General features: G+C 34.1%; 1 protein-coding gene across 9 annotated transcripts in view; it reads right to left on the bottom strand.

The window, feature by feature from the left end:
* The window catches only part of FER (FER tyrosine kinase), a 463,302-nt gene that overhangs the window by 335,709 nt on the left and 102,946 nt on the right, over window positions 1-24,647 (bottom strand). For 7 of the 9 annotated variants that reach the window (XR_013827559.1, XM_079916621.1, XM_079916626.1 and 4 more), the window contains 3 exons: window positions 10,599-10,782; window positions 8,201-8,338; window positions 7,475-7,594 (listed from right to left, as the gene is read on the bottom strand). Coding sequence is in view for 8 of the 9 variants with exons in the window: in XM_079916621.1 (XP_079772747.1) it covers window positions 7,475-7,594; window positions 8,201-8,338; window positions 10,599-10,782 (442 nt within the window). In the remaining variant the exon portion in view is untranslated. Of the gene's footprint in view, window positions 1-7,474; window positions 7,595-8,200; window positions 8,339-10,598; window positions 10,783-22,141; window positions 22,209-24,647 lie in introns of those variants that run through there. The other 2 variants (XM_079916629.1, XM_079916622.1) reach the window with 2 other exon arrangements.

Raw genomic sequence — 24,647 nt, 5'->3', positions numbered from 1 at the left:
TAATTTGCCTCACTTAAACTATGGATTCATAACTCCATTTACCCTGCTTTTAGTTTGCAATAGATCACAAATTGATGCCTCGTCTATCCAAAATGCCAAAACCCACACAACAGACACTTAAATATATTCTTCTAATGTTCCAAATTTTATAGACCTGACTTTTTTTCAAGTTATTTGGATGAACTAAAATTACTGAGTCTCCAATTAGTCAATTAAGTAGTGATTAGATGAGAGGAAATATTTGCATATATAATCTTAATAAATGGATGATTAAAGTCAATAAAATATAGTACCTCTTCCAGCCTTTGGCAAACAAGGGTGATCCAAAAATGAGGCAGATGTCAAAGGGGTGCTGGAGGGGAAGGAGAGAGGTTGTAGATGACAGAGACAAAGGAAGCAACCTCAGATTCAAGCCTGAAGGTCATACAACCTGAACGCGTGTGTCGTGGCACTGCATGATCTCAGGTACTAGAAATTATCAGAGGCTGAGAAATAGTCCTCTACCACATAGTGATCTACCATGCAAAAACATTTCCAGTAAATAGGAGATAAACAAACAACCTACAAATAGCTGAGTTGAATTCCTCTCTCTCTCTCTCCATATGTGTGTGTGTGCGGGGGGGGGGGGGGTGTATTACCTTTATAATTATAGCTGATAGATAAATAATGAGCGTATGATAAAAATGCTTTGTGGCACATATTTAGATGGGTAAATACAGTAACTGTCATTTATTATTATATCATTAGATTTCCATCAAATCTGAAAAGGGGGCAGGCAGCAACACTGTATAATCTTGTTTTAGATATAAATACTAATTGTGTAATAATCTCAGAATCTCATGCATTTACTTGTGAAAGCTCTACATGATACAATAAAGAGCAACCAAGAGTATAAACTATTAAATTTATGAGTGTTTGCTAATGAAAACAATTTTTATGCTATATTTAGGAATCTAAAAAAAAAGAAAAAATTCACAGGTATCTTTTTATGACTAGCAAAGTGAAAGAGATAACTTCAGGGAAAAGGCATCTCTTTAAACTTCAAATACCTTACAAGTCAAGACTAGTCCAGAAGTATGGTAGATCAGAAAAAAAACAGAGTTAAAAAGAAATTCTGATTAGACTACTGTAAAAATGCTAATTTTTCCCCAGTAATGCTATACAACTTGAGGAATATAAGTTAGAAAAGTTTAACAAAAAAGACATTGTTTAAATATGAAAGATATTCAACTAGAGCAGTAGTCCTTAGCCATTTTGGGTTAAGAAGCCCTCTGAAAATTTGCACACACCCTCCCCCCAGAAAGTAAAACACACATTTCTACAAAAAGTTTTAACGGGATACAGCAGATTTTTAAATCCTGTCTGCACATTAAAATCACCTGGAGAGTTTACAAAAAATTCCAATGCCTAGATCTAACTCTCAGAAAATCTGATTTCATTGGTTTGGGCCAGGTCCCAGGCATCAGCATTTTTTAAAGCTCCCTAAGTGATACTAATAAGAAGCCAGAGACAAGATTCACTATTCAGAAACTCCCTGAAATCTCTCCATAAAACCATCTTCATTCACTCATTCATTCAACAAAGATGTTAATAAATCACCCACAACATCTGACATCTAGCCAAGAATTCTGAAGAGTCCAAGAGAAATGTAATCCAATTTTTTCTTTGTTTCATAGTCACTACTAATCAGCAGTCTGACAGATTGCCAGCATGACTTCTATTTATGGAAAAATTCTCCAGAAGTCAAAAATTAATGATTCTCATTTCCAAACAAATGTAACCTTTCACAAAGGATAGGGTCACTGATCACTCAAACAAACATAAAGGAATGCAAAACAAAGAAAAATGTTTCTGAAGTTTTCCTTAATACCATTCTTTATTAATGCATTAGAGCTTTTAGATGGGCTAAGAAAAAATACAGAACAAAAGGAAGCACAGGCCATAAAATATTAGCATTTTCAAAAAGAGCTTTGAGAGAGTTCTATTCTAAAACTACATAAAGCAATGTGACTAAGGAAAAAATGCTTAGTGAAAGGATAAGGAACTAACATAATGGGAAGGAAAATAAATAGCTAATATTCTGGAGAGAGTCATGCTAACATAAGTTTTCAAATAAAACTGCAAACAGATGAGAAATAAAACCACATTTATTTAACATTATTATAAATATTGGCCCCAACATGCTTCCCTACATACCCCATCAATTCACCTCCATTCCTAAATATGTTCTATGTATATACAAACATAAATGTACTTTTTTATTAATAGATTCATTCCATAAATGTTATTCTATAACTTGTTTTTGCTTTTTATCATATACTCTGGTGATCTTTCCATACAAGCATATATTAAAACCTATCTTATTCTATTTAAAACCTGAATAATATGGGAAAATTGTGGGGTTAGTACAGACCTAACATAATTCATTTACCAATCCCTTATTGATGAATATTTATTGTGTTTCCAGTGTTTTGTCAGTGTTTTGAGACCTGTATAATCCTTGGCCTCTATCCAAACTAAATGCGTGTGTGTGTGTGTGTGTGTGTGTGTGTGTGTGTGTGTGTGTGTGTACATACACAGATATTAATAAGTGAGAAAGTTTAACCTACAAATTGTTTGAAATGTTTTGTATATACCAAATTTAATAATTAATGAAGATGACATAGTATTATACCTTGTAACAGTTTTCTTTTCATATTTTGGAACTAACAAAAATCTTTCAGATCTCAAACACAGCCAAAGGCCCCTGAAAAACCTAAGCATTGTGCTCAGAGTCCTTAACGTACAAAACCACCCCAAGCAGTAATTTAAAAAACAAGAACAGGGCTTCCCTGGTGGCGCAGTGGTTGAGAGTCCGCCTGCCAATGCAGGGGACAAGGGTTCATTCCCCGGTCCAGGAAGATCCCACATGCCGCAGAGCAGCTGGGCCCATGAGCCATGGCCACTGAGCCTGCACGTCCGGAGCCTGTGCTCCGCAACGGGAGAGGCCACAACAGTGAGAGGCCCACATACCGCAAAGAAACAAAACAAAACAAAAAAAGAACAAAAACCAATACATAGAAACATAGAAGACCCCAAATAGCCAAAACAAATAGAACAGAGCTGGAGGAATCATGCTCCCTGATTTCAGATTATACTACAAAGCTACAGTAGTGAAAACAGTATGGTATTGGCACAAAAACAGACACATACATCAATGGAACAGAATAGAGAGCCCAGAAAAAAACCCACATACTTACAGTTAATTAACCTACGACAAAGGAGGCAAGAATATACAATGGAGAAAAGACAGTCTCTTCAATACGTGATGCTGGGAAAACAGAACAGCTACATATAAAAGAATGAAATTAGAACATTCTCTAATACCATGTACAAAAATAAACTCAAAATGAATTGAAGACCTAAATGTAAGATAGGAAACCATAAAACTCCTAGAGGAAAATACAGGCAGAACACTCTTTCACATAAATCATAGAAATTCTTTTTTGGATCTGTCTCCTAAGGCAAAGGAAATAAAGGCAAAAATAAACAAATGGGACCTAATTAAACTTAAAGATTTTTGCATCACAAAGGAAAGTATCGACAAAACAAAAAGACAACCTACTGAATGGGAGAAAATATTTGCAAATGATATGACCAATAAGGGGTTAATATCCAACAGTTATAAACAGCTCATACAACTCAACATCAAAAAAAAAAAACAAACAACCTGATTAAAATATGGGCAGAAGACCTGAATAGACATTTTCCCAAAGATGACATGCAAACAGCCAACAGACACATGAAAAGAGGCTCAACGTAGTTAATCATCAGGGAAATGCAAATCAAAACCACAATAAGATATCACCTCACACCTGTCAGAATGGCTATCAAAAAAAGAACACAAATAACAAATGTTGGCAAGGATGTGGAAAAAGGGAACCCTCGTACACTGCTCGTAGGAATGTCAATTGGTACAACCACTATGGAAAACAGTATGGAGGTTTCTCAAAAAACTAACAATAGAGCTACCATATGACTCTGCAATTCCACTCCTGGGTATATATCTGGAAAAATAAAAATGCTAATTTGAAAAGATACATGTACCCCAATGTTCACAGCCACATTACTGACAACTGTCAAGACATGGAAGCAACTGAAGTGTCCATCAAAGATGAATAGATAGAAAAAGATGTGGTATATATATATATATATATATATATATATATATATATATATATATATATATATACATACATACATACAATGGAATACTACTCAGCCATAAAAAAGAATGAAATGTTGCCATTTGCAACAACATGGATGGACTTGGAGGGTATTTGCTAAGTGAAATAAGTCAGACAGAGAAAGACAAATACTGTATGATATCACTCATATGCAGAATCCAAAAATATAACAAACTAGTGAATATAACAAAAAAAGAAATAGACTTACAGATATAGAGAACTAACTAGTGGTTACAAGTGGGGAGCCCGAAGTAGGGAGGGACAGTATAGGGGTAAGGAATTAAAACATACAAACTATTATATATAAAATAAGCTACAAGAATATATTGTACAACATAGGAAATATAGCCAATATTTGATAATAACTAAATGGAGTATAACCTTTAAAAATTGTGAATCACTATATTGTACACCTGTAACTTATATAATATTGTAAATCAACTATACTTCCATTAAAAAAAAAAACTAATACACAGAACTTACTATGTGCCAGGGACTCTTCTAAGTATTCCACATTTACTCATACATGTAATCTTCATAACAATACTATGAATTGGGTGACATTATTATTACCATTTTACATTTTGAGGAAAATGAGGCATAAAAGGATTAAATAATCTGTCCAGTTTCACAAAGGTAATAAGCCATACTGTTAGGATTCAGACCCAACCAACTCAATATGTTACGCTTGTACATGTATCTTTGAGTACTTGTATGCTAAAGTCCTAGGAGTGGAATTTCTAAGTTAAAAGGTTTGCAAGTTGAATTTTGATGTATATTGCCAAATTATTCTCCCAAAAGGTTATACTAATTTACATTTCTGCCAAGACTTTATAAGAAGGCTTATTTTCCCATATCCTACACAACGCTGGGTACTATCAAATTACGTAATCCTTGCCAAGCTGGTAGTTGAAATAGCTTCTTTTTTTAAAAATGTATATTTCTTTCATTGTCACAGGATTACTGGTCATTTGTGTTTATTTTTCTGGAAACTATGTGTTCATTTGTTTCATTCATTTCTATTGCACCGAATATTCCAACATAAACAACAAAATTATCAAATCAATACCTCAGGAAAGAAAAGATATAAGTTTACATTTAATACACTAACATTATGGTAAAAAGAAAGATTTTCCTCTTACATTAAAATATATATACACACATATATATACATACATATATGTTTTAATGGAATTAATTTAGAATATTTTAGCAGTGCCAATAGACACACTGAATAACTCATTCTTGGAATAAAATTCTTGAGGAAAGTCTAATCTTAAACTCATATCCTGAATTTAGACACTGTTCAACAAAATATAGCTAAAGTTTTGCCTCAGTAAGAGGTAAGCAATTAAATCTATCACATTGTCAAAGATTTATTACCTTTAATTTATTGCATTTTTGTTCATTGCTTCATCACCACAATTAAGAAATAATGATTTATGAATATAACTAGTTTTGCTCTAATTATACCCTAAAAAGCAATAAAACAAATTCTTCTTTGGTCACAAAATCTCTTATTTTACATAAGCTTATAACAGGTAGCTATTTTTAATTTTACCTCATAACACTCCAATATCTATATGCTCATTCCTTCTTGGTGTATTAAATTAAATTGATCAACTGTAGCATAAACTCCTTGAATGTATTAAACCTTACAACCTTAAACACACAGTAAATATATTTTGATGAGTAAATGAATGAATTATTTGGGGTCAATATGATGACTTAAAAAAACAAGAGTAATTTATGTCATGTTCCTTCACCAAGCAGCACAGGAATTAAGGAATGGAATTTGTCACTACCCAAGAATTGAGAAACTTTACCATCTATTTTATGACATGCATTCAACTCTATTGTTAAGAGCAGAGTTTCTCAACCTTGGCCCTACTGACATTTTTGGTAGATAATTCTTTGTTGTTGGAGGCTGTCCTGTGAACTGTAGGCTGCTTAGCAGCATCCATGGCCTCTACCTTCCCAACTGGTAAATAAAAATATCTCAGACATTGTCAAATGTCCCCTGGGAACAAAAATTGCCCAGGGTGAGAACCACTGGTTTAGAGATAGCTGACATTGTAAGAGTATACCTAAAGTCAAAGAGAGATTCCTGAGAAGGGTCTTGAAACTTGAGAAATAGCTTCAAGAATCGCATTATGGCTGCTCAAAAAGACCCTCTAATGCAGGGTACTCCCATGCCTCCATTCCTCTCATCAACGGTCACTCCCCGGTAACTATTAAGCCTTCATCTTGGACAAGGTAATTCAACAAGCATTTGTTAGTTTCTTCATTCCATCTGGACAACTTTAAATACATTAAACCCCTTACCAAGAGCTAGTCCCAGGATCCTACCACTTAATTATCTGTAACACTACAACGTCACTGAACAACAGAAGGGAGATTGCTTAATTACATAGATAGGAACTTTCGGCTGTGTCTTTTGAGGTAAAATTTCAGTAAGTCAGATGATATAACATGTCCAATACTGAAAAGAAAGTAAGTATGTAATCATTTCTGGCTGTAGTTCTCACACAGGTATAGGTACATACAACACTTATTAATAAATATAAGTTTCTTTGTGTTGCTCCTGAACAAAATCAGCAGAGAGGTTAAATATCTTTAAATATACTTTAAAAGTAGAATGCCTTAATTATGTTTTCTAAATTTTAAAATGTACTGTTAATAGCCTTAAATGTTTGAAAAGGACAAAAAACACATTAAGATTTCTTAAAAGTCTTTTAAAATTTTATGCAATAATAACAAAAAGTGAAAAAGGAATTGATATAATAGCCTATAACGGAAGATACTTCTGCTTATAAAGAGAAAAGAACTCAAAAGTCAAATTTTTATACTAAATGCTTGTGACATCTGTAAGTCTCTTCTTATCTCTAACACTCAATGTCCTCATTTCCAAAATGGTTCTGCTATTTAGAGAATGAAATGGGATAAAAAAATTTTCTATAAATTTTGGAAACAATAAAGCATTATTCCAATATAAGATATCAGCAATAACTGGGCAAATGAATGTAACATCACACAGAATTTTGATTTTCAGAATTACCGAAATTAGTGATGATAATGGGTAAAGTTAACATATTTCTCAAAACATTTCACTCTGACCAAAGATCAGTTCATGTTTAATTTACTTTTCATTACTTCCAAGAAAATAAAAATTAGAATTTTAAATCTGATAAAGTTTAACTGTAAGTAGTAACACTAATATTTAAGCTTCAGATTTTCTAAATACTTACATTACTTGCAAACTTTCTGCTGTTAAATTATTCCACATAATCTCATTTGCCTGTAGATTTTCATTGTCTTCTAGTAAGGAAGTATCAAACTCAATTTCTTGCTCCTTAGCAGCCGTCGTTCTAGTAAAGTATGCCAAATAATTTTTATCAATATGAATGTACTATCATAATATGTCTTAGTACATACCAAAGGCAGAATATTTGTTCTTATTTAAAATTATGTTAACAAAGTAGAGTAAAAACAAATAGAATAAATCAAACTAAACCTTAGGCCTCAAATATCTAGTCAACTAATTTCAGCTTAGCTTCCTCATTTGTAGAATACAGGTATTAACCTGCTTTATTCCTTCCTCAATGGTAATGAGCATAAAATAAGATGATGCATGCATGAAAAAATAATTGATATAATTACTATAAAGTTTAACACAAATAGAAAACCATGTTTATTATTATTATATAATTGTTAAAAAGAAAATACAATTTCATGGATTAATATGGGTTTAAGCAGTGATGTAGTAACAACTGAAAAACTTTTCAAGATCATTATATAAATTAGTTATCATCGAGAAAGGATTTTGAAAATAATTAAAAACAAATTAATAATGAAATAGACTATTTCCTAATAAGCTCTTCAATATTTCTTATTTTAATTCAGTTAAATATTATATGGTTAAAAAAAAAGTAATACTGTCATAAATACTGAAAGAATGAAAATATCATACATACCTGTGAACATCTATGAAATTATTGTATTCTGTGCCAGGGTCTATCTGTTCAACTGACATTTGAATCTCTTTATGGACATTCACTATTTCCTCTGTAACAAGACTGGTTATCTGGCTGTATTCATCAAATATACCTTTCCTGAAAAGAAAAGAAAATTTAACAACATTTTAAAGTTTTATCAGGGAAACATAGGCCCAAAAAGGATTTAAAACAATATGAAATATAATGTCAATTTTTACAGATGATGATTTAACACACCACCTTATTTCATATACCTGGATAGTGAAGTGAAGGGATTATACACGTGTACAGATTAACAACTTACATTTGATATAATATAATAATTGTAAATGATCTAGAGTAAGGCATTACATCTTCCAATATCTATCTAACATATCCAAAGTGTAAGCCAGTGCTAACCACTTTCCGTTTCTAAACATCACCACTGAAATGCTGATTCCGTAACATGAAACTGTGGATGAACTCCTGTCTATTTAATGTTTCGTTCAGTGCCTGCCACTTCCTCACATGCCCTAGCTCCTGGTTCTTCTCTTGCTCCTGGGCCTCTGCTCTTTTTCATATTATATTTACAGAGTTTAATTGGTTTATACCTTCAATGACATCTCAATCTTCTCCTGACCTCCAGTTAGTAGCAAAAATAATCATAAAAGTTATTAGGCTTATCTAATAAATGCAAAAGGAAAAACTATTCTGTTACAAAGACCCAATCTCCAACTTAAGAATGCTATGCTGTAAAAATATACCATTGCTCATTAGTAGCCTTAAAAAGTGTGGACAAACAAGCTTATCCTGCATATACCCAAATAAATATAAGGCCTTGTTTGTTTTTCTTTTCCAAAATCATCACTCATAAAAAGTAATCCTACAAAATTTCTCTTATTATGAAGCATTCTCTCAATTACTTCAGTCTGAACAGCAAAATACTGTTTGGGTTAAAAAAAAATTAAATTCAAACTGCTTCAGGCAATGCTAGCTTGGAATGATTACAGAAATGACCTGATAGACACAGTTTAAAGAAAAGAGGGAGGCAGAGAAATTTAATACAGATTTAGTAAATATCCCTGGGGTTATGACCTCACAATTGAAAGTACTGAATGATATTAATATAAATAAGACTATCTAGCTAATTCTTAAAAAGCAAAACAGTAAGTGGTTATGATGTGGAGATCATTAACACATCTTTAAGACAAATGGGTAAAAAAAGGAAGAAGTCTCCTAATGTTATATGAATGAGTACTTGTGACATAGGATTCAATTTCAGTGATATTATGCTTGGATTTTTTTAAATGCTAGATCTAAAAAAATTTATTACAAAGTAAAGATAATACACTGTGTGAAACTATTATATGTCTCAAAAAAGGATGTTCTTGTGATGATGAAGACACTATTATTGAAGATTCATATGGAGAGTTTGAGAAAATATTGATTCATAAAATGAAAGTAGGAAAGGCAACGTTTATAGATCAACAATATGTAATTTAAAGTAGACATTACTAAATTTATGAATTAAATATTTTAAGTAGATATTTCACTATTTCATCAATACCCTTAAAAGTTGACATATTCAAGTTGACTAAAAACACTTTATCTTTTTTTGGGAAATGGGGGATCACCTAAACCAGCATATAAAGGGGATGAAGTCTACCATAGGGTGGCATATTGAATTGATCTGTATGGTAAACATGTATGCATTTGAATTACTGACCAACGCTGTTTGCTCCTTGAAGGCAAAAATTGTGACCTACTCATCTCTACATCTGCAAGCACCAGGGTGCTTTGTATACAGCAGAACTTCAATAAACATTTGTTCATTTTAATCTCATACAACAAAAAGCTGGCAAATAAACCAAAAAGTTATTTCCTTTGGGCTTATCAGTTGCTCAAGATTTAAACCCAATCCTCTGGAGGTAGATATCCACTTCTTAACACTTGTCAAGGGAATTCCCTGGCAGTCCAGTAGTTAGGAATCTGTGCTTTCACTGCCGAGGGCCCAGGTTCAATCCCTGGTTGGGTAACTAAGATCCCACAAGCTGTGTGGCATGGCCAAAAACAAACAAACAAACAAAAACTAACACTGTCAAACTAAAGATTTTTTTTTCAGCTAAATTTCTAGCTAACTGGAGCAAAACAAAAACATACAAAAATAAGAGACATTCTTGGGGCTAGCTAGAAGGTTGCAGAGTTGAGTGAGTGTAAACTGAAAGGAAAACAGAAGTGAAAACCAAGGTAGAAGAGGTGTGAAATACCCATTGAGCTAGTTCAATGATGCAGCTTACAAAACAAAGATAATTTTTATATGAAAGGTGAACTAGCAGAAAAAAAAATGTTAAAATCATTTTATGAAGGGATTTTATATCAAATAGGAAATGTATCTTACAGTGCTTTTATCATTTCTTCTTGCATCTTTTGTAAGGAATCCAGAAGCAGAGGAAGTGTAGTGTCATAATACTGATTCTGATGAAGCTGCGCCCCTTTCAATGCCAATACATACTGATTATGCAACATATGAAGTTTCATCGTGGCTTTGTCGTAACGTTCCTTAGCCTTTTCAGTTTCTTTCCCTGAAAAAAAATTCAATAAAGTTAGCAAAGAGATAATTTTAAAAGTTCTATCTTCACTATGTGCAAACTGAGTTACCACTATTTCATGCTATCTCATATATTTTATGAATAATCAAAAGGTTACTGAACACATACTGTGTTTATTTGCCAGTACTTTGTACAAAGGATGCTCTGAAGGAAGCATGCACTGCAGTAAATGTTTGGTGAATAAAGGTTAATGTACAATTTTTTGAAAAACTGTACAGATGTATGATCCTTCTCATCTTCAAGGAGCTCACACCAAACTGGAACAACAGTGCACATGAAATTGTATAACCAAGAAAACAAGAAAGTTTGTAAATAATGTTAAATTCTGAGGTCTAAGTTTGAGATATGAATAAAGACCAGGGAAGTCAGAGGAGTCTGTGGAGAAAACAGACCTTAAAAGATGAGGCAAGTCTGGAAAGGTATAAGAAAGACAGGATAGACAACAGTTCCTCCCTCTCACCCTCTCTTTCTCCATTTCTTCCTTCCTTTCATTCAGTAAATATTATTAACTGTTCACCCCCAGGAACTGTGCTAGACATTGAGAATTGAGTACTTGGCAAAACAGAGTCTTTGACATACAACCCATGGTCTAGTGATTTGGAATACTGAGTGAAAACATGAAGAGAATAAGCAATGTTCCATAGGTAAGCAAAGTAGTAAGCTCAAAGACAGCAAGTTTTGAGGAAATGAAGGAAATATGTCTGTACAGGTAGGACAGTTTTAGGTTGTGAATGACTTAGAAATCAAACAGAGAAATTTAAACTTGATACAGAAGTCGTCTAGGAGATGATAATTTTATGAACTAAAACTTTTTGTGGACTTCCCTGGTGGTGCAGTGGTTAAGAATCCGCCTGCCAATGCAGGGGACACGGGTTCGAGCCCTGGTCCTGGAAGATCCCACATGACGCAGAGCAACTAAGCCCACGCACAGCAACTCCTGAAGCCCCCGCTCGCCGCAACAGAGAAGCCACCGCAATGAGAAGCCCACGCACCGCAACAAAGAGTAGCCCCCACTCGCTGCAACAAAGCCCACGCACAGCAACGAAGACCCAACCCAGCAAAAATAAATAAAATAAATTAATTAAAAAAAAAACTTTTTGTGGTTCCTTTACTAAAATCATTCATAAAATATTTACAGACTGGCAATATAAATGAATGACTATACAAATAAATGAAATTTTTAAGCAGATCTTCAATGTTTGATGCAAACTGAACAAATATTTCTTGTCAATTATTTAGATTTAGTGAATAAACTTTTCAAAGTATACATTAATTTTTGCCCTCTATCCAAAGAGACTCCTGCAAATGAATCTTCCCCCAAAATAGATCTTATGTTGAGAATTTTAGACACCAGAGGCTCTCCTCTGCTTCCACCCTGTTCAGGCTCAGCATCCATCTGGGTATTCCCTATAGACAGGAGTCAGAAAAGTACTCCCTATTGGAGAATGTCCTCAGCCAAGGGCCAAAAGCAGAGAAAAGGCCAGGGATTTTGCAGACTGAGGAAACTCAGAACATGCTCAGGTATAGCAATAGAATTAGAACAATTTTCTTGCCTTTCTCATCACTTTTCTAATTCTGAGGCAAGGAACTACATCCAGCTGGTGAAAAAGGAAACAGAACTTTTCAGCAGACTGGTATGTCTCTATTACTAACAAATTCTAGTGTTTCTGGATACTAGAACCACCACTGACTTCTTCCGGGGAGCTGCATATAATATTTTACAGAGCATAATTCTCTAGCCAAAGACCATTGGCTGGTTCCTATTCAGAGGGATATTCATAATTGTCCAAGTTATTCACAAAATGTTGCCCTGGATAACCTATTTCACTTTATAACATAAAGAACCTGTTGATGAGAAAATAACTTAATCACTAGAGTATATTTCCTAACCCTTTCACAGCTGACTGGAAAGAGATTCTAATACAGAGTGAAAGAGATTCACTACAGTGGGAGGATGGGAGCAAACATATTAATTCAGTTCTGATATGAAGGGGTCAGAAAAAGATAACATTAGCCATCAAACGAGTGGGTTTTCTCACTTTTTGACTGCAACCCACAGGATAATATATTTTACACCATGAACTAGTAAATAATCATATAAATTTTTAAATACATAACTGAAATAAGAAATTCATTAAAAAATTCTTCCCCTTATTATGAAGGATGCTCTGTGATTTTTTTAAAACTATATCTTTGAATTATGAATTTTTAAAAATGTTCATTCAGAAACCAATAAATTTTTTGCCTCATCTAATATAAATCCCTAGAGTAGTTGTAACTTACTCTGTATGGCATTAACTTAGGAATTAATAAACCACTTCAATAATGCTAATCACAAATGATTTTTTAACATTCTCAGGAACACATCTGCCTACATGTTCACAGTTACTTTAATAATTTTTTCATAGAATACTATATTTATTTACCCATAAACATTGCTACTTAGCATCCTTCTTGCAGAAACACATTTCTAAAAGAGCCAGTACAATTGATACATCTACGGCCAGCCCTGCAGCCTTCCTCTAAAATGACAACCCCCTTTTCTGCTTACCCACATGAGTCAGGGGGAGACTCCTATGTGAAGATACCACCCAAGATCCAAATTGTATTCCCAACGAAATAGGTACCAATCTTTTGGCTGGGAGCTATGTCACATTAATGCCTGAACACCTGCTGGAGTGAAAGTCCATGAACATTTGCTGCAGAAGTTGCCAGAACAGTCCTTTCTAAGGCCTTTTTCCTTGAGTTGGTTTTGTTTTGCTTTGTTTTGTTTTTGATTCATCATTTTTAAACTAGTTTAAGTTGCTGTTGCTTGGAATTCAACAAATTCTGACAACAGACATTTCAAAAGTTCACGTACAATTATGCAGATAAATCTAAGTAATAAAGAAGTCTTCTGGGGTCCACGTGTTCATAATAAGAAAATAAGGCAACAATATTTGAGTATTGTATTCTAATTTGTTGATTTTTATTATAAGTTAAAAAATTATAACTAGTAAATTCAATGAAGTCCATATTTTATGTCACTTCTTTAAAAATATTGCTTTTTATATGAACTCTATTATTCCCAATTAATTACTTAGATTTTTTAGTGTAACTTCAAGAGTCAAGCTCTCCACACAAACATTTTCATGGAGACATTTAAACCATTTAAACCACCCATCTGTCCTCCTATTTGCACAGATTTTTAAGCTGCACACTACCCATCTGTCTTTCTAGCTGGTGTAGAAATGATGCATGAAATATACAACACTCAGCTCACTAAGATTTTATAATCCAAAATTACATTAGAAAAGTTAAGAACTTCCCAAATAATTTTTTTCTCTTTATCAGATACAGTGTATGACCAACAATCTGAAGAAGGCTATCATAGCCAAAATCTAATTATCAATCGCTTACCAGTGGTCATTAGCAAATTTAGAAAACAAATGCTTTTGAAAACATCTGAGGCAGAATCCATTACATTAAAATAATAATACATAATGCTAAAAGATTCTTTAAAAACAGCTTTGGGTCTAAAACTGAAAATGGGGTATGTCATAGTAAGGCTCTTTTGTTGGTTTGTTTGTTGTCCTCTACGCTCATAGACACTCGTGCACTTGGTTGTAAGATGTACTTGGGCATGCACCCCATACTTCCTCCCTTGTAGACATGAACAAAAAGTTTCAAAAACATGCTCATTTGCCATGATTTGAAACGGGATTCTATTGTAGTTTTTCTTGATTTGTTTTAAAATAAACATTTAGGGTTCCAAAGAGACTATGTAAGTAAATTCAAGAAATAGTGTGAAACTAAACTAAATTTAGTTACAACTAAAATTTTTTTTTTTGCGGTACGCGGGCCTCTCACTGCCGTGGCCTCTCCCGTTGCGGACCACAGGCTCCGGACGCGCAGGCCCAGCGGCCATGGCTCACAGGCCGAGCCGCTCCGCGGCATGTGGGATCCTCCCAGACCAGGCCACGAACCCGCGTCCCCTGCATCGGCAGGTGGACTCTCAACCAGTGTGCCACCAGGGAAGCCCTAAATTTTTTTAAATTCCATTCACGTAAAATATATTGCAAAATACTACCCACCACCATTCCTGCCACACAGCTTTTTGGTTCAGAATATATCTCAGATCAATATTATACTTTCTTAACTTTTAAATAACTACACTTGAGCTTAAAATTAATGTGAAGTACACAGAGTGAATAAATTCTAATGACAGACACAGAATCATACCTCTGTTGCTGTATGCTTTTTTTTTTTTTTTTTCCAAATGATGAGAAGCACTGAAGCAGGAAATGGAGTTATTCTATGTGTCAATTAACAGGGAGAAAAACATTCAATTTTTCCTCCTCCACATAATGAAATTCACAAAGAGACTGAATTACAATTCTTTTCCACCACTTGTTGATAAACTCGTTTAATGTTTGTAGTAACAGAGTGTGTATACGGCGTCATGCCACAAACAATATTATGAAGCCAGCAAAACTCAATTATGTATGTTTGACATTTATAAGAGACAGGCTAGACTAGCCATTAAGCTAGTCTAGAAAGTCAAGTATTTTTTATTATAAACTTCTGAAGCATTTACCATTTGTTAAATATTATGGTGAAAAGTCTCTGGATAATAAATGAGAAGTGATTATTTTCCAAAAGTAAACTGCAAGTAGTCTCTGCTTTGATTTGGATAAATATTCTCCCACCTTAAAATTTTTCCTTTCTTTCAAAACGTTCCTCCTCAACTATATAACGTTTACTTATTACTCTGAGTAAAAAGAAAATGAATGAGAATTCATCTTAACTTACAAGTTATTTGGCCTAAATGTCCGCATATGTTTTTTCACTTGGAAGCTAAAGTTCAAGTATGATATGTGGGAACAATGAATGAGCTACCTATTTTACTCAGTGATGTTCTGAGTCAATTTTCATCTCAGCTCCTCCTTTGTTTAGCTGTGCAACCCAAGCAGATCATTTAATCTAAATTTTAGCTTCTAATTTTTAATCCTGGGAGTTAAATCGTGTGCCCTTCTCCATCCATTGGGTTGTGATGGAAATCAAATGGCAGAAAATTGTCACAATGCACAGTTAACAACAAAGGCTAAAGAAGACACAGAATTTGGAGAGCTGAGAAAACCTTTTTGATTATATGCTCCTATGAAGCATTAAAAAAATACAAGATGTATATCCACGGTGTGCTAGCTTTAATAAATTTCCTAGTATAAAAAAATTTGATGTATCAATCAAGAAATATTTATTGAAATGCATTATGAGTTTTAAACTGTTCAAGGAACTAAAACAGTGATATTTTAAAATTCAATATAAAATACCTTTAAAAAGCAAGCTCTCTAGTTTGGAAATAACAAGCAAGGAAATATCATTTCCTTGCATATAGTGACTGCTAGATTCAATTGACCCACAGTCTTTTTAATAGCCTATAAATTGAATGATATACCATGGTCAAAGCTATATTCTCTCTCTTTTTTTCCCTTAATTATTTATTTATTTATTTGGCCACACGGCTTGAGGGATCTTAGTTCCCCGACCAGGGATCAAACCCATGCCCCTTGCAGTGGAAGCCGGGAGTCTTAACCACTAGACCGCCAGGGAAGTCCCAAAGCTATATTCTCTAACTGCAAAGCTGTGCATGGGGGGATTCTGAGTAGCTGGGCAGCAGCATAATTCTGAATCTCCCACATATCACCTAAAAATATAATAAAGAACAAAAAGAAAAACAAAACCTGCACCCTCAGTATAATAGGCAGAGAATGTCCAAATTTAAAATTTTCAATGAGTAGAAAAATAAACATCAAATCTTTGCAAATGATCTTTCACCCTCCCACTGCAAGCATTCATGGACACCAAAGACTGTTCTGAAAAAAAAAAAGAAAAGAAAAATGCACTAAAGAGAGAAGAGAAGAGATAGCAGTATGCCTAAGACTCATCTAAAACCACCATAAGAATAAGAAGATCCACCCTACATGTGAAAGTACTGAAAACGTGTAATGGTAGGTCACCGAACTGACTACAAGGAAGGGACGTAAAAGTGCATATGGAAGATAAAGGAGGCAGTCTTAGAAAGGTAATACTTCAGGCAGAAATGGTTAAAACGAAGGGACTTTGGTAAAGGGAAAAAGAAAAAATCCTGCAGAAAAAGAAAATAAAGAAAAATAAAAGGACACAAATCTTTGTCAAGAACATGAAAAGAATGAGATTCTATCCTACTTGGCAAGTTAAAAAGTTAGGCTGCCTCAGTTTCATGGATGTGGCCAAAAGAGACAAGACTCTTGGGACAGAGACAAAGGACGTTTATTTCTCACAGCAGTATGAGTAGCTAAAGTATCGTCATTTGTGGACAAAAGACCATAAAGTCAAACAACGACCAACAAATTCACAGAAAATGTATGTACCATGTATAACAGATAAAGGGCTATTCACTATAATACACCTTTTAAATCCTTAAAATTTTAAGGAAAAAAAAGACCAAACTTCAATTTTTTTAAATGGGCAAAAGAACTCGCTAAAAAATAAATACTTTAAAATGGCCTTTAAACATATAAAGAGGTGGTCAACCTCAATCCCTCACTCATAATAAAAGAAATGCAAATCAAAATTATGTACCAAATTGGCAAACACTGTTTTGGCAAGGATGTGGGGAAACTGATACTCATACATATCTAGTGGGAATGTAAATCAGTATAATTTTTATAGAAGGAAATTTGGCAATATCTAACAAAACTACACACACATTTATATTTTGACTCTGCATTCACACTTCTAGAAATTTATGCTTAAGATATTCTTTCAACAATAAAAAAAAAACTTACACACAAGCTTATTCATGGTAGTAGTGTAAATAACTGAAAAAACTACAAATAAACTATATGTCCATACATAGGAAAGTGCTTGAATAACTTATAATGAAGTGCTATGCAGCAATTAAAAAGAACAAAGAAATCTACAAACTGAAATACTGAGATCTTTCAGGATACAATGTCAGGTAGAAAATCAAAATAAAAAACATATCATAATATTGTAGTTTTTGTATAAGAAATAAAGAGATATAGTTAAAGAAGATATAGTTCTCTAAATATCTACTTTTGTACAGTTCTGACTTTTGAAACCATTAATGTCTAACCATTAACAAAATAAATAAACAAAATCAACAAGGGTAAGAGCAGAAAAACAACCTAAAATGGGACACAATAGAAACAAATGAACCAAACTGTATTTCCCAGTGAGTAATGTAACCACACTGAAAGGAGTGGGGAAGGAAAGCATTAATCCAAGTAACTTTGGAAACAGTATTTGACTACAGAGGAAGACTAAAGACAAAAAGAGGTCTAAACAAATACTGAACTGTAGTCAGTAGGTTTCTTTTTTCAGAGGCATAAATTAGCAATTCTGAAATTATCTTCTGTTATTTTAGGATTGAACAAGTAAGTAGATTGTGAATAATAGTAGCCAGGTGTCTCACTGTCAGAGAAGGAATTTACAAATACATAAATAGGAAAAGACAGAATGAACTATTTGGTGTTCAACTGGAATTGGAAATATCAATGTGAATACTTCAGTTTTACTATAGATAGAGCAATAGGTATAGAAATAGGCACAGATGTATTTGTATTTGTATTTGTGTGTGTGTGTGTGTGTGTGTGTGTGTGTGTGTGTGCGTACATTTGTTTATTTCTTATCTATATCCATTGAAAGGACCTAAAACAAAGACATCCCAGTAGCAATGAGCACACCCAGTGCCCAAATATTGGTTTCTAAATACTATTTTCTACTAAATGGAACTATAGCTCCTTAGGGAAATGAAGCAAGACCTAGAGCAGAAAGGGTATAAGATGAGCCAGAAAATAAGTGCTCAATAAATAACAGGAACATGTCAAAAGGACAGAAGAACCAGTTTTTGTTTCTCTCTCATGTACAGACAAAGAAAAGGATAAAGTAAATGTGCTAAAATATTAATATTTAGAGAATATGGGTGAAATATATATGGAAATTCTTTGCAGTATTCTTTCAAAATTTCCGTTGGTCTGAAATAATGTCAAAATAAAAAGTTAAAAATGGAAAGTTGTAAAAATTGATTAAAGCTCAGAAGTACCTGAATATTCACTAAATTAAAAAATTCAGTTATTTAGCCTAGAGATTAAAAGTCTCAGTGATAGAAAAAAATTTAGTTTTAATATGTATGTTTCAAAGCAGGTATGCTTACACTATAGGTAATATTAATAGATAAAAACAGCCAGAATTTAAAAAAAAAAAAAACTATCATTCTGCTTCATAAGACTAGTCAAGTGTGTGGGAGAACAACATTTACAGCAAATTAAGGGAATTCATCCTTTAAATCTTTATCCAGATTCCATGACGTCCTAAGTTCTGTGAGAGACACATATTCATAGTCTCTTCCTTAAAAATGCTTGACAAGAAAATTAAGATGGAGGTTCACAAAACAGTCATCATAATGTTAGGATATAATTGTAGAAGAGGGAGTGTAGAGATCACCATATATTTAGTATGGATAACCAACTAGTCATGATCTAAAACTCCTAATAATGTGCTATAATATACAAGGTTATCTAATAAGTTGATGAATATTCTTAATGAAATGGTTTAAAAGCCACAGGTTATGAGTAGAATATATCTAGAAGAAACTTCATATTGGTTTCCTTGTGGAAAAAAAAAAAAACTGGGTAATACATGGGAGAAAAAGTTTTCACTGTCTACTTACTGATATGTACCATGTGATTTTGAATTTGGAACCATATAAGTATGAAGAGGGAGCCCATGAACCCCACTAAGGGGGGAAAAATGGAATCTCAAGGGAAATTCCCCAAGCTCTCACCAGTCTATCCAACCTCTTATCTGAATAAGGCTGTAGCCTCTCTTGCACTATTTCAATGAATAAACTGCCCTTGCTCTTAGCTAAGACCAATCCATTCCCTTGTGTACTAAATCCATTCTCTAGTTCTACACAACAAGGACATTGCTCCAGCAATTCTTCCTTCATTCTGCTGCCTCATCAACTTTTCCTTCTTCATGGGAACATTTTTGTCAGCAAACAAGCTGTAACAGCTCCTAATCTTTAAAAAAAATTCCCCCTTGACTCTACTTCTTTTACTTAACTCCCTATCTCTCTCTTTCCCTTTACTGCAAAATTTCTAAGATTTGTGTATACTAGTTATCTCCAGTTTTTTTCTTCTCATTCTTTCTTAAACCCATCCCATTTAGGTGTTTCCTTCTATTGTTCCACTGAAACTGTTCTTGTCAAAGTCACCAATAACGCACGTTTTGCTAAATCCAAACTTTAGTCCTCATCTTTTGTCTTAGCAGCATGCAACTGCAAATCACGTGATCACTTGTTCTTCCTTGAAATCCCTTCACCCCATCTGGCTTCCAGAATAATAATATTCTTTTGGTTTTCCTTTTATCTTAGTCTTCTTTACAACGTCCTCCGCATTTCTGTGACTTCTTAATGTTAGGCTCAGACTTAGGACTCTTTTCTATCTTAATTAACACCCTTTGTAATATCATCAAATCTCATGGCTTTAAATATCAACTAACAATCTGATTGATAGTTCAACCCCAGAAGTCTCGCTGGAACTCCAAAATTAGAGATCCAAGTGCAAATCTGACATCTCCACTTAGATGTCTAATAAGAATCTCAAAACCAAACGCCTGATCTTCACCTCCAAATCTGCTCCTCCTCTATTTTTCTCCATCTCAGTAACAACAATGCCATCCTTCCCATTGCTCAGGCCAAAAATATTGGAATCATTCTTGACTTCTTTCTCTCACACTCTACACCTAATTCATCAGCAAATCCTTAAGCTCTACTTTCAGTATATAATAAATCCTCAGTATCCATGGATTCTATATTTCCATGAATTCAGACCTACTGCCTAAAATTTCTTTTTAATCCCAAAATTGATACACACAGTGCTTTTCAGGTCAGTCATGGACATGCACACATGCAGAGCAGCAAAGGAGTCACCTGATACACACATTCTCAACTGAGGTTGAAAAGCTATGCTCGGCCTTTTGTTTCAGCTCTTCTACTGTAAACTCATTTTTGTAGTCTATTTAGTTCCACACTTTTTGCATTTTTGTGCTTTTCGATGGTAACTTTGCCTTTAAAATGACCCCCAAGCAGAGTGCTGAAGTGCTGCCTAGTATTCTTATGCTCAAGGAGGCTGTGATGTCCCTGATAGAGCAAATATGTGTTAGATAGCGTTGTTTAGTCGTGAGTTATAGTACTGCTAGCTGTGAGTTCAGTGTTAATGAGTCAACAATATATATTAAAGAAGGTGTCTTTAAACAGAAACACACAAAAAACAAACTGATGTATTGATCAACTGTCGAAAATGTTGTGACCCTGCTTAAAGGGATCTAATCCCTTATGTTATGCTCACCAGGGGCAATGATTCAGTAATCAGCTAATGCTAATTTAGTATTCACAGTGACTTTTTAGAATATAATGACCATAAATAACAAGAATCAATTGTACATGTGTCCAGAATTTGCCCGTTTCTCACCACCTCTGCTGCTACCACCCAGGTCCAAGCCAGCATGAATCCTTGCCTGTATTACTCCAATAGCCTAGAAGTAATCTTACTTACATCCTTCCCCAACCACTCATATGATTCTCAACAAAGCTACCAGAATTATCCTGTTAAAATGTAAGTTCATGTCATTCCTTTGCTCAAACCCTCCAATGGTTTTCCACCTTACTCAGAGTAAAAGTCCAAGGGTTTTAAAAGAACCAGCAAGATCCAGGGTAAGCTGTGCCTCCCGTACCACTCACCATCATTCTTCCTCTCTGACCTCATCTCATACCTCCACAACTTTCCTTTATCAATCCCTCAGTTCCAGCCACACAGGTGTCTATACCACTCCTCAAATATGCCACACATGATCCCATCTCAATGACTTTGCTTTGGCTTTTCCCTCTACCTGGAGTACTCTTTGCCCCAGGTAATCACATGCTTCACTTCCTCACTTGTTTCACTCTTCATTTAAATGTCTTTCTCCATGACAACTAACCTGATCATCCGCTCAACATCCTATCTACCTACCATGTTTTCTCCACTTTACCTTTTACCACCTAACATACTATATGTTTCATTTATTTATTTTACTAATTAGCTATCTTCTGCTCTAAAATGTAAGCTCAAGGAGGCAGGGATTTCCATGTGTTCTGTTATCTACAAGATCAGTTATGCAAATAACAGTGCCTGGCACATAACAAGAAAATGCACAAATTAATATAGTTCTTACTTTAAAAAAATAAATTTAAACTTAAATAATTTTTTTAAAATTAGAAGTTATAGAAAGATTACAATTTTACCTTCTGCATCTGTTTATATCATCTTTCTAGTAATCAAGTCCAAAACTAATATTGTTAAGGAGCTCACCTATAAAATATAGAGGAAAATCAGCAAAAGGACATAACTTCTCTTAATCTCGTTGTATATGAAACTTAGCTTTGTTTACTTAATAAAACTAAGCAAAATAGGGACAAACCATATTATTGAACTTTCATATTATTTTTAGGATGTTATCTGCAGAATATAAATTAATCATGTAGCATATTCCATCCCACATAACATCTCAGCATCTGATGCAAATATTACAGCTGTCACTCTAATTTCTGCAGCTTTAACCCAATGTAAATTAGACTAATAACTAAGAGCGCCATTACTCTTTATGACCTTGTAAAGGTCCTATCATATTAAGCTCCATGCAGTGAAAAGCATTCATGCCATAAATTAGCTGCTGAAAGATCATGTATTAATAAGTAGGTCCAAAAAAGACAAATCCTCCCACTTTCAGGTCATTTCAACAAAACTGATAACCAATAAACATAGACTGAACTCTACTTTGGTCTTTAGTAGGTCATGTATCCAAAATGCATTTCTTTCATATGCTGAACTGAGAGGTGAATTTGAATTTCGGAGTACTTTTCTAGAGGACCTCCATGCATCATCCATACATGATTCTGATTTTTTAAAATCTCCAAGATTTGGTGATTATCAAATAAGAAAGCCAGTTGCCATTCTTAGTGGACTCAAAATAAGGAAATCAACTAAAAGAGCCTTTTCCAAGTTTTATTCATTTTTTAGATTTCTTTAAACATAAATTTAACCATCTGTCTCAAGTCTGGACTCAATTCAAACTGGTTTTCATATTAAAGTACTCTAAAGAGAAAACTCAATGGATCCAATCAATTTTAATTGGCTATAAACTATCACAGAACTATTCATAATACATGAAGAGGCAATTTAAGAAAATCTACTTCCCAATTAGAGAAAAATTTACTTTTGAATGAGTCTTCCAATTAATTCCCCACAGTTCTAGCAGTAGGTACCCTCTTACTATGTCTGCTTAGGGTAAGTGAGGGCGTGTAAATAATCAGGGATATTACCAATCCTTTAGCATTCTTCTTTGTTTCTCATAGAGAAAAAAGAATTTGAAAAGGAGTTTGTTTCCCTGCTCCTGTTATAAAAGGGGTGAAGAGAGCTCCTTTCAAACTTCTCTAGCCTGACTGGTACGGGCATGTACAATGGGGAAGAGCTCATCCTATCTTATTTCTTTCCTGAATATGATGTGCAATAAAGCAGAAGCATTCAAACTTCTACCCATGTAAGAGAAGCCACACAAATGTCTTTGTGGGTATTTTGAGGCTTGGTAAATGTAAAACCATAGTTATATGGTTCCCTGGTGCCACAGTGGTTGAGAGTCCACCTGCCGATGCAGGGGACACGGGTTCGTGCCCCAGTCTGGGAAGATCCCACATGCTGCGGAGCGGCTAGGCCTGTGAGCCATGGCCACTGAGCCTACGCGTCCGGAGCCTGTGCTCTGCAACAGGAGAGGCCACAACAGTGAGAGGCCCGCGTATCGCAAAAAAAAAAAAAAAAAAAAACCATAGTGTAATTCTAGCCATCAGAATACATAGCTGTGAAGCAATTGTTTTGACCATCTTTTCTAATATTTCAATATATCTTCAAGGAAACTAAAAAACTTCAAACCAAAATCATATTTAAATTCACTTAATTCAATACCACCTGGTTCAATATGCTATTCCTTATTTTTTATAAAATTAGGATATACTTACTCTTAAAAAATACTTTTTAACTTTAGAAAAAGGTACTACATGGTAATATGAAGAAGGATGTGCATATAAGTATATAGGTAAACCTGATGTATATTTTCTACAACATAAACAAGTGGGGATTGACCAGAGAGCAGAAGCAAAAAGAACTACAATCCTCCAGCCTGTGGAATGAAAACCACATTCACAGAAAGACAGATTAAACTAAAAACGCAGAGGACTATGTACCAGATTAAGGAACAAGATAAAACACCAGAAAAACATCTAAATGAATGGACATAGGCAACCTTCCAGAAAAATAATTCCGAATAATGGTAGTGAAAATGATCCAGGACCTCGGAAAAAGAATGGAGGAAAAGATCGAGATGATGCAAGAAATGTTTAACAAAGACATAGAAGAATTAAAGAATAAACAAACATAGATGAACAATACAATAACTGAAATGAAAAATACACAGAAGGAATCAATAGCAGAAAAACTGAGGCAGAAGAAAGGATAAGTGACGTGGAAGACAAAATGGTGGAAATCACTGCCATCAAACAGAATAAAGAAAAAAGAATGAAAAGAAATGAAGACAGCCTAAGACACCTGTTGGACAACATTAAATGCAGCACTTGAGACCTCGGGACACATATAGACTGAAAGTGAGGGGATGGAAAAAGATACTCCATGCAAATAGAAATCAAAAGAAAGCTGGAGTAGCAATAAACATATTAGATAAAATAGACTTTAAAATAAACA

This window comes from Stenella coeruleoalba (genome assembly GCF_951394435.1).
Source record: "Stenella coeruleoalba genome assembly, chromosome: 3".
In the NCBI taxonomy this organism is placed as follows: Eukaryota; Metazoa; Chordata; class Mammalia; order Artiodactyla; family Delphinidae; genus Stenella; species Stenella coeruleoalba.
The sequence above is the reverse complement of the archived record's forward strand: the minus strand, read 5'-3'. Positions and strand labels throughout refer to the sequence as shown.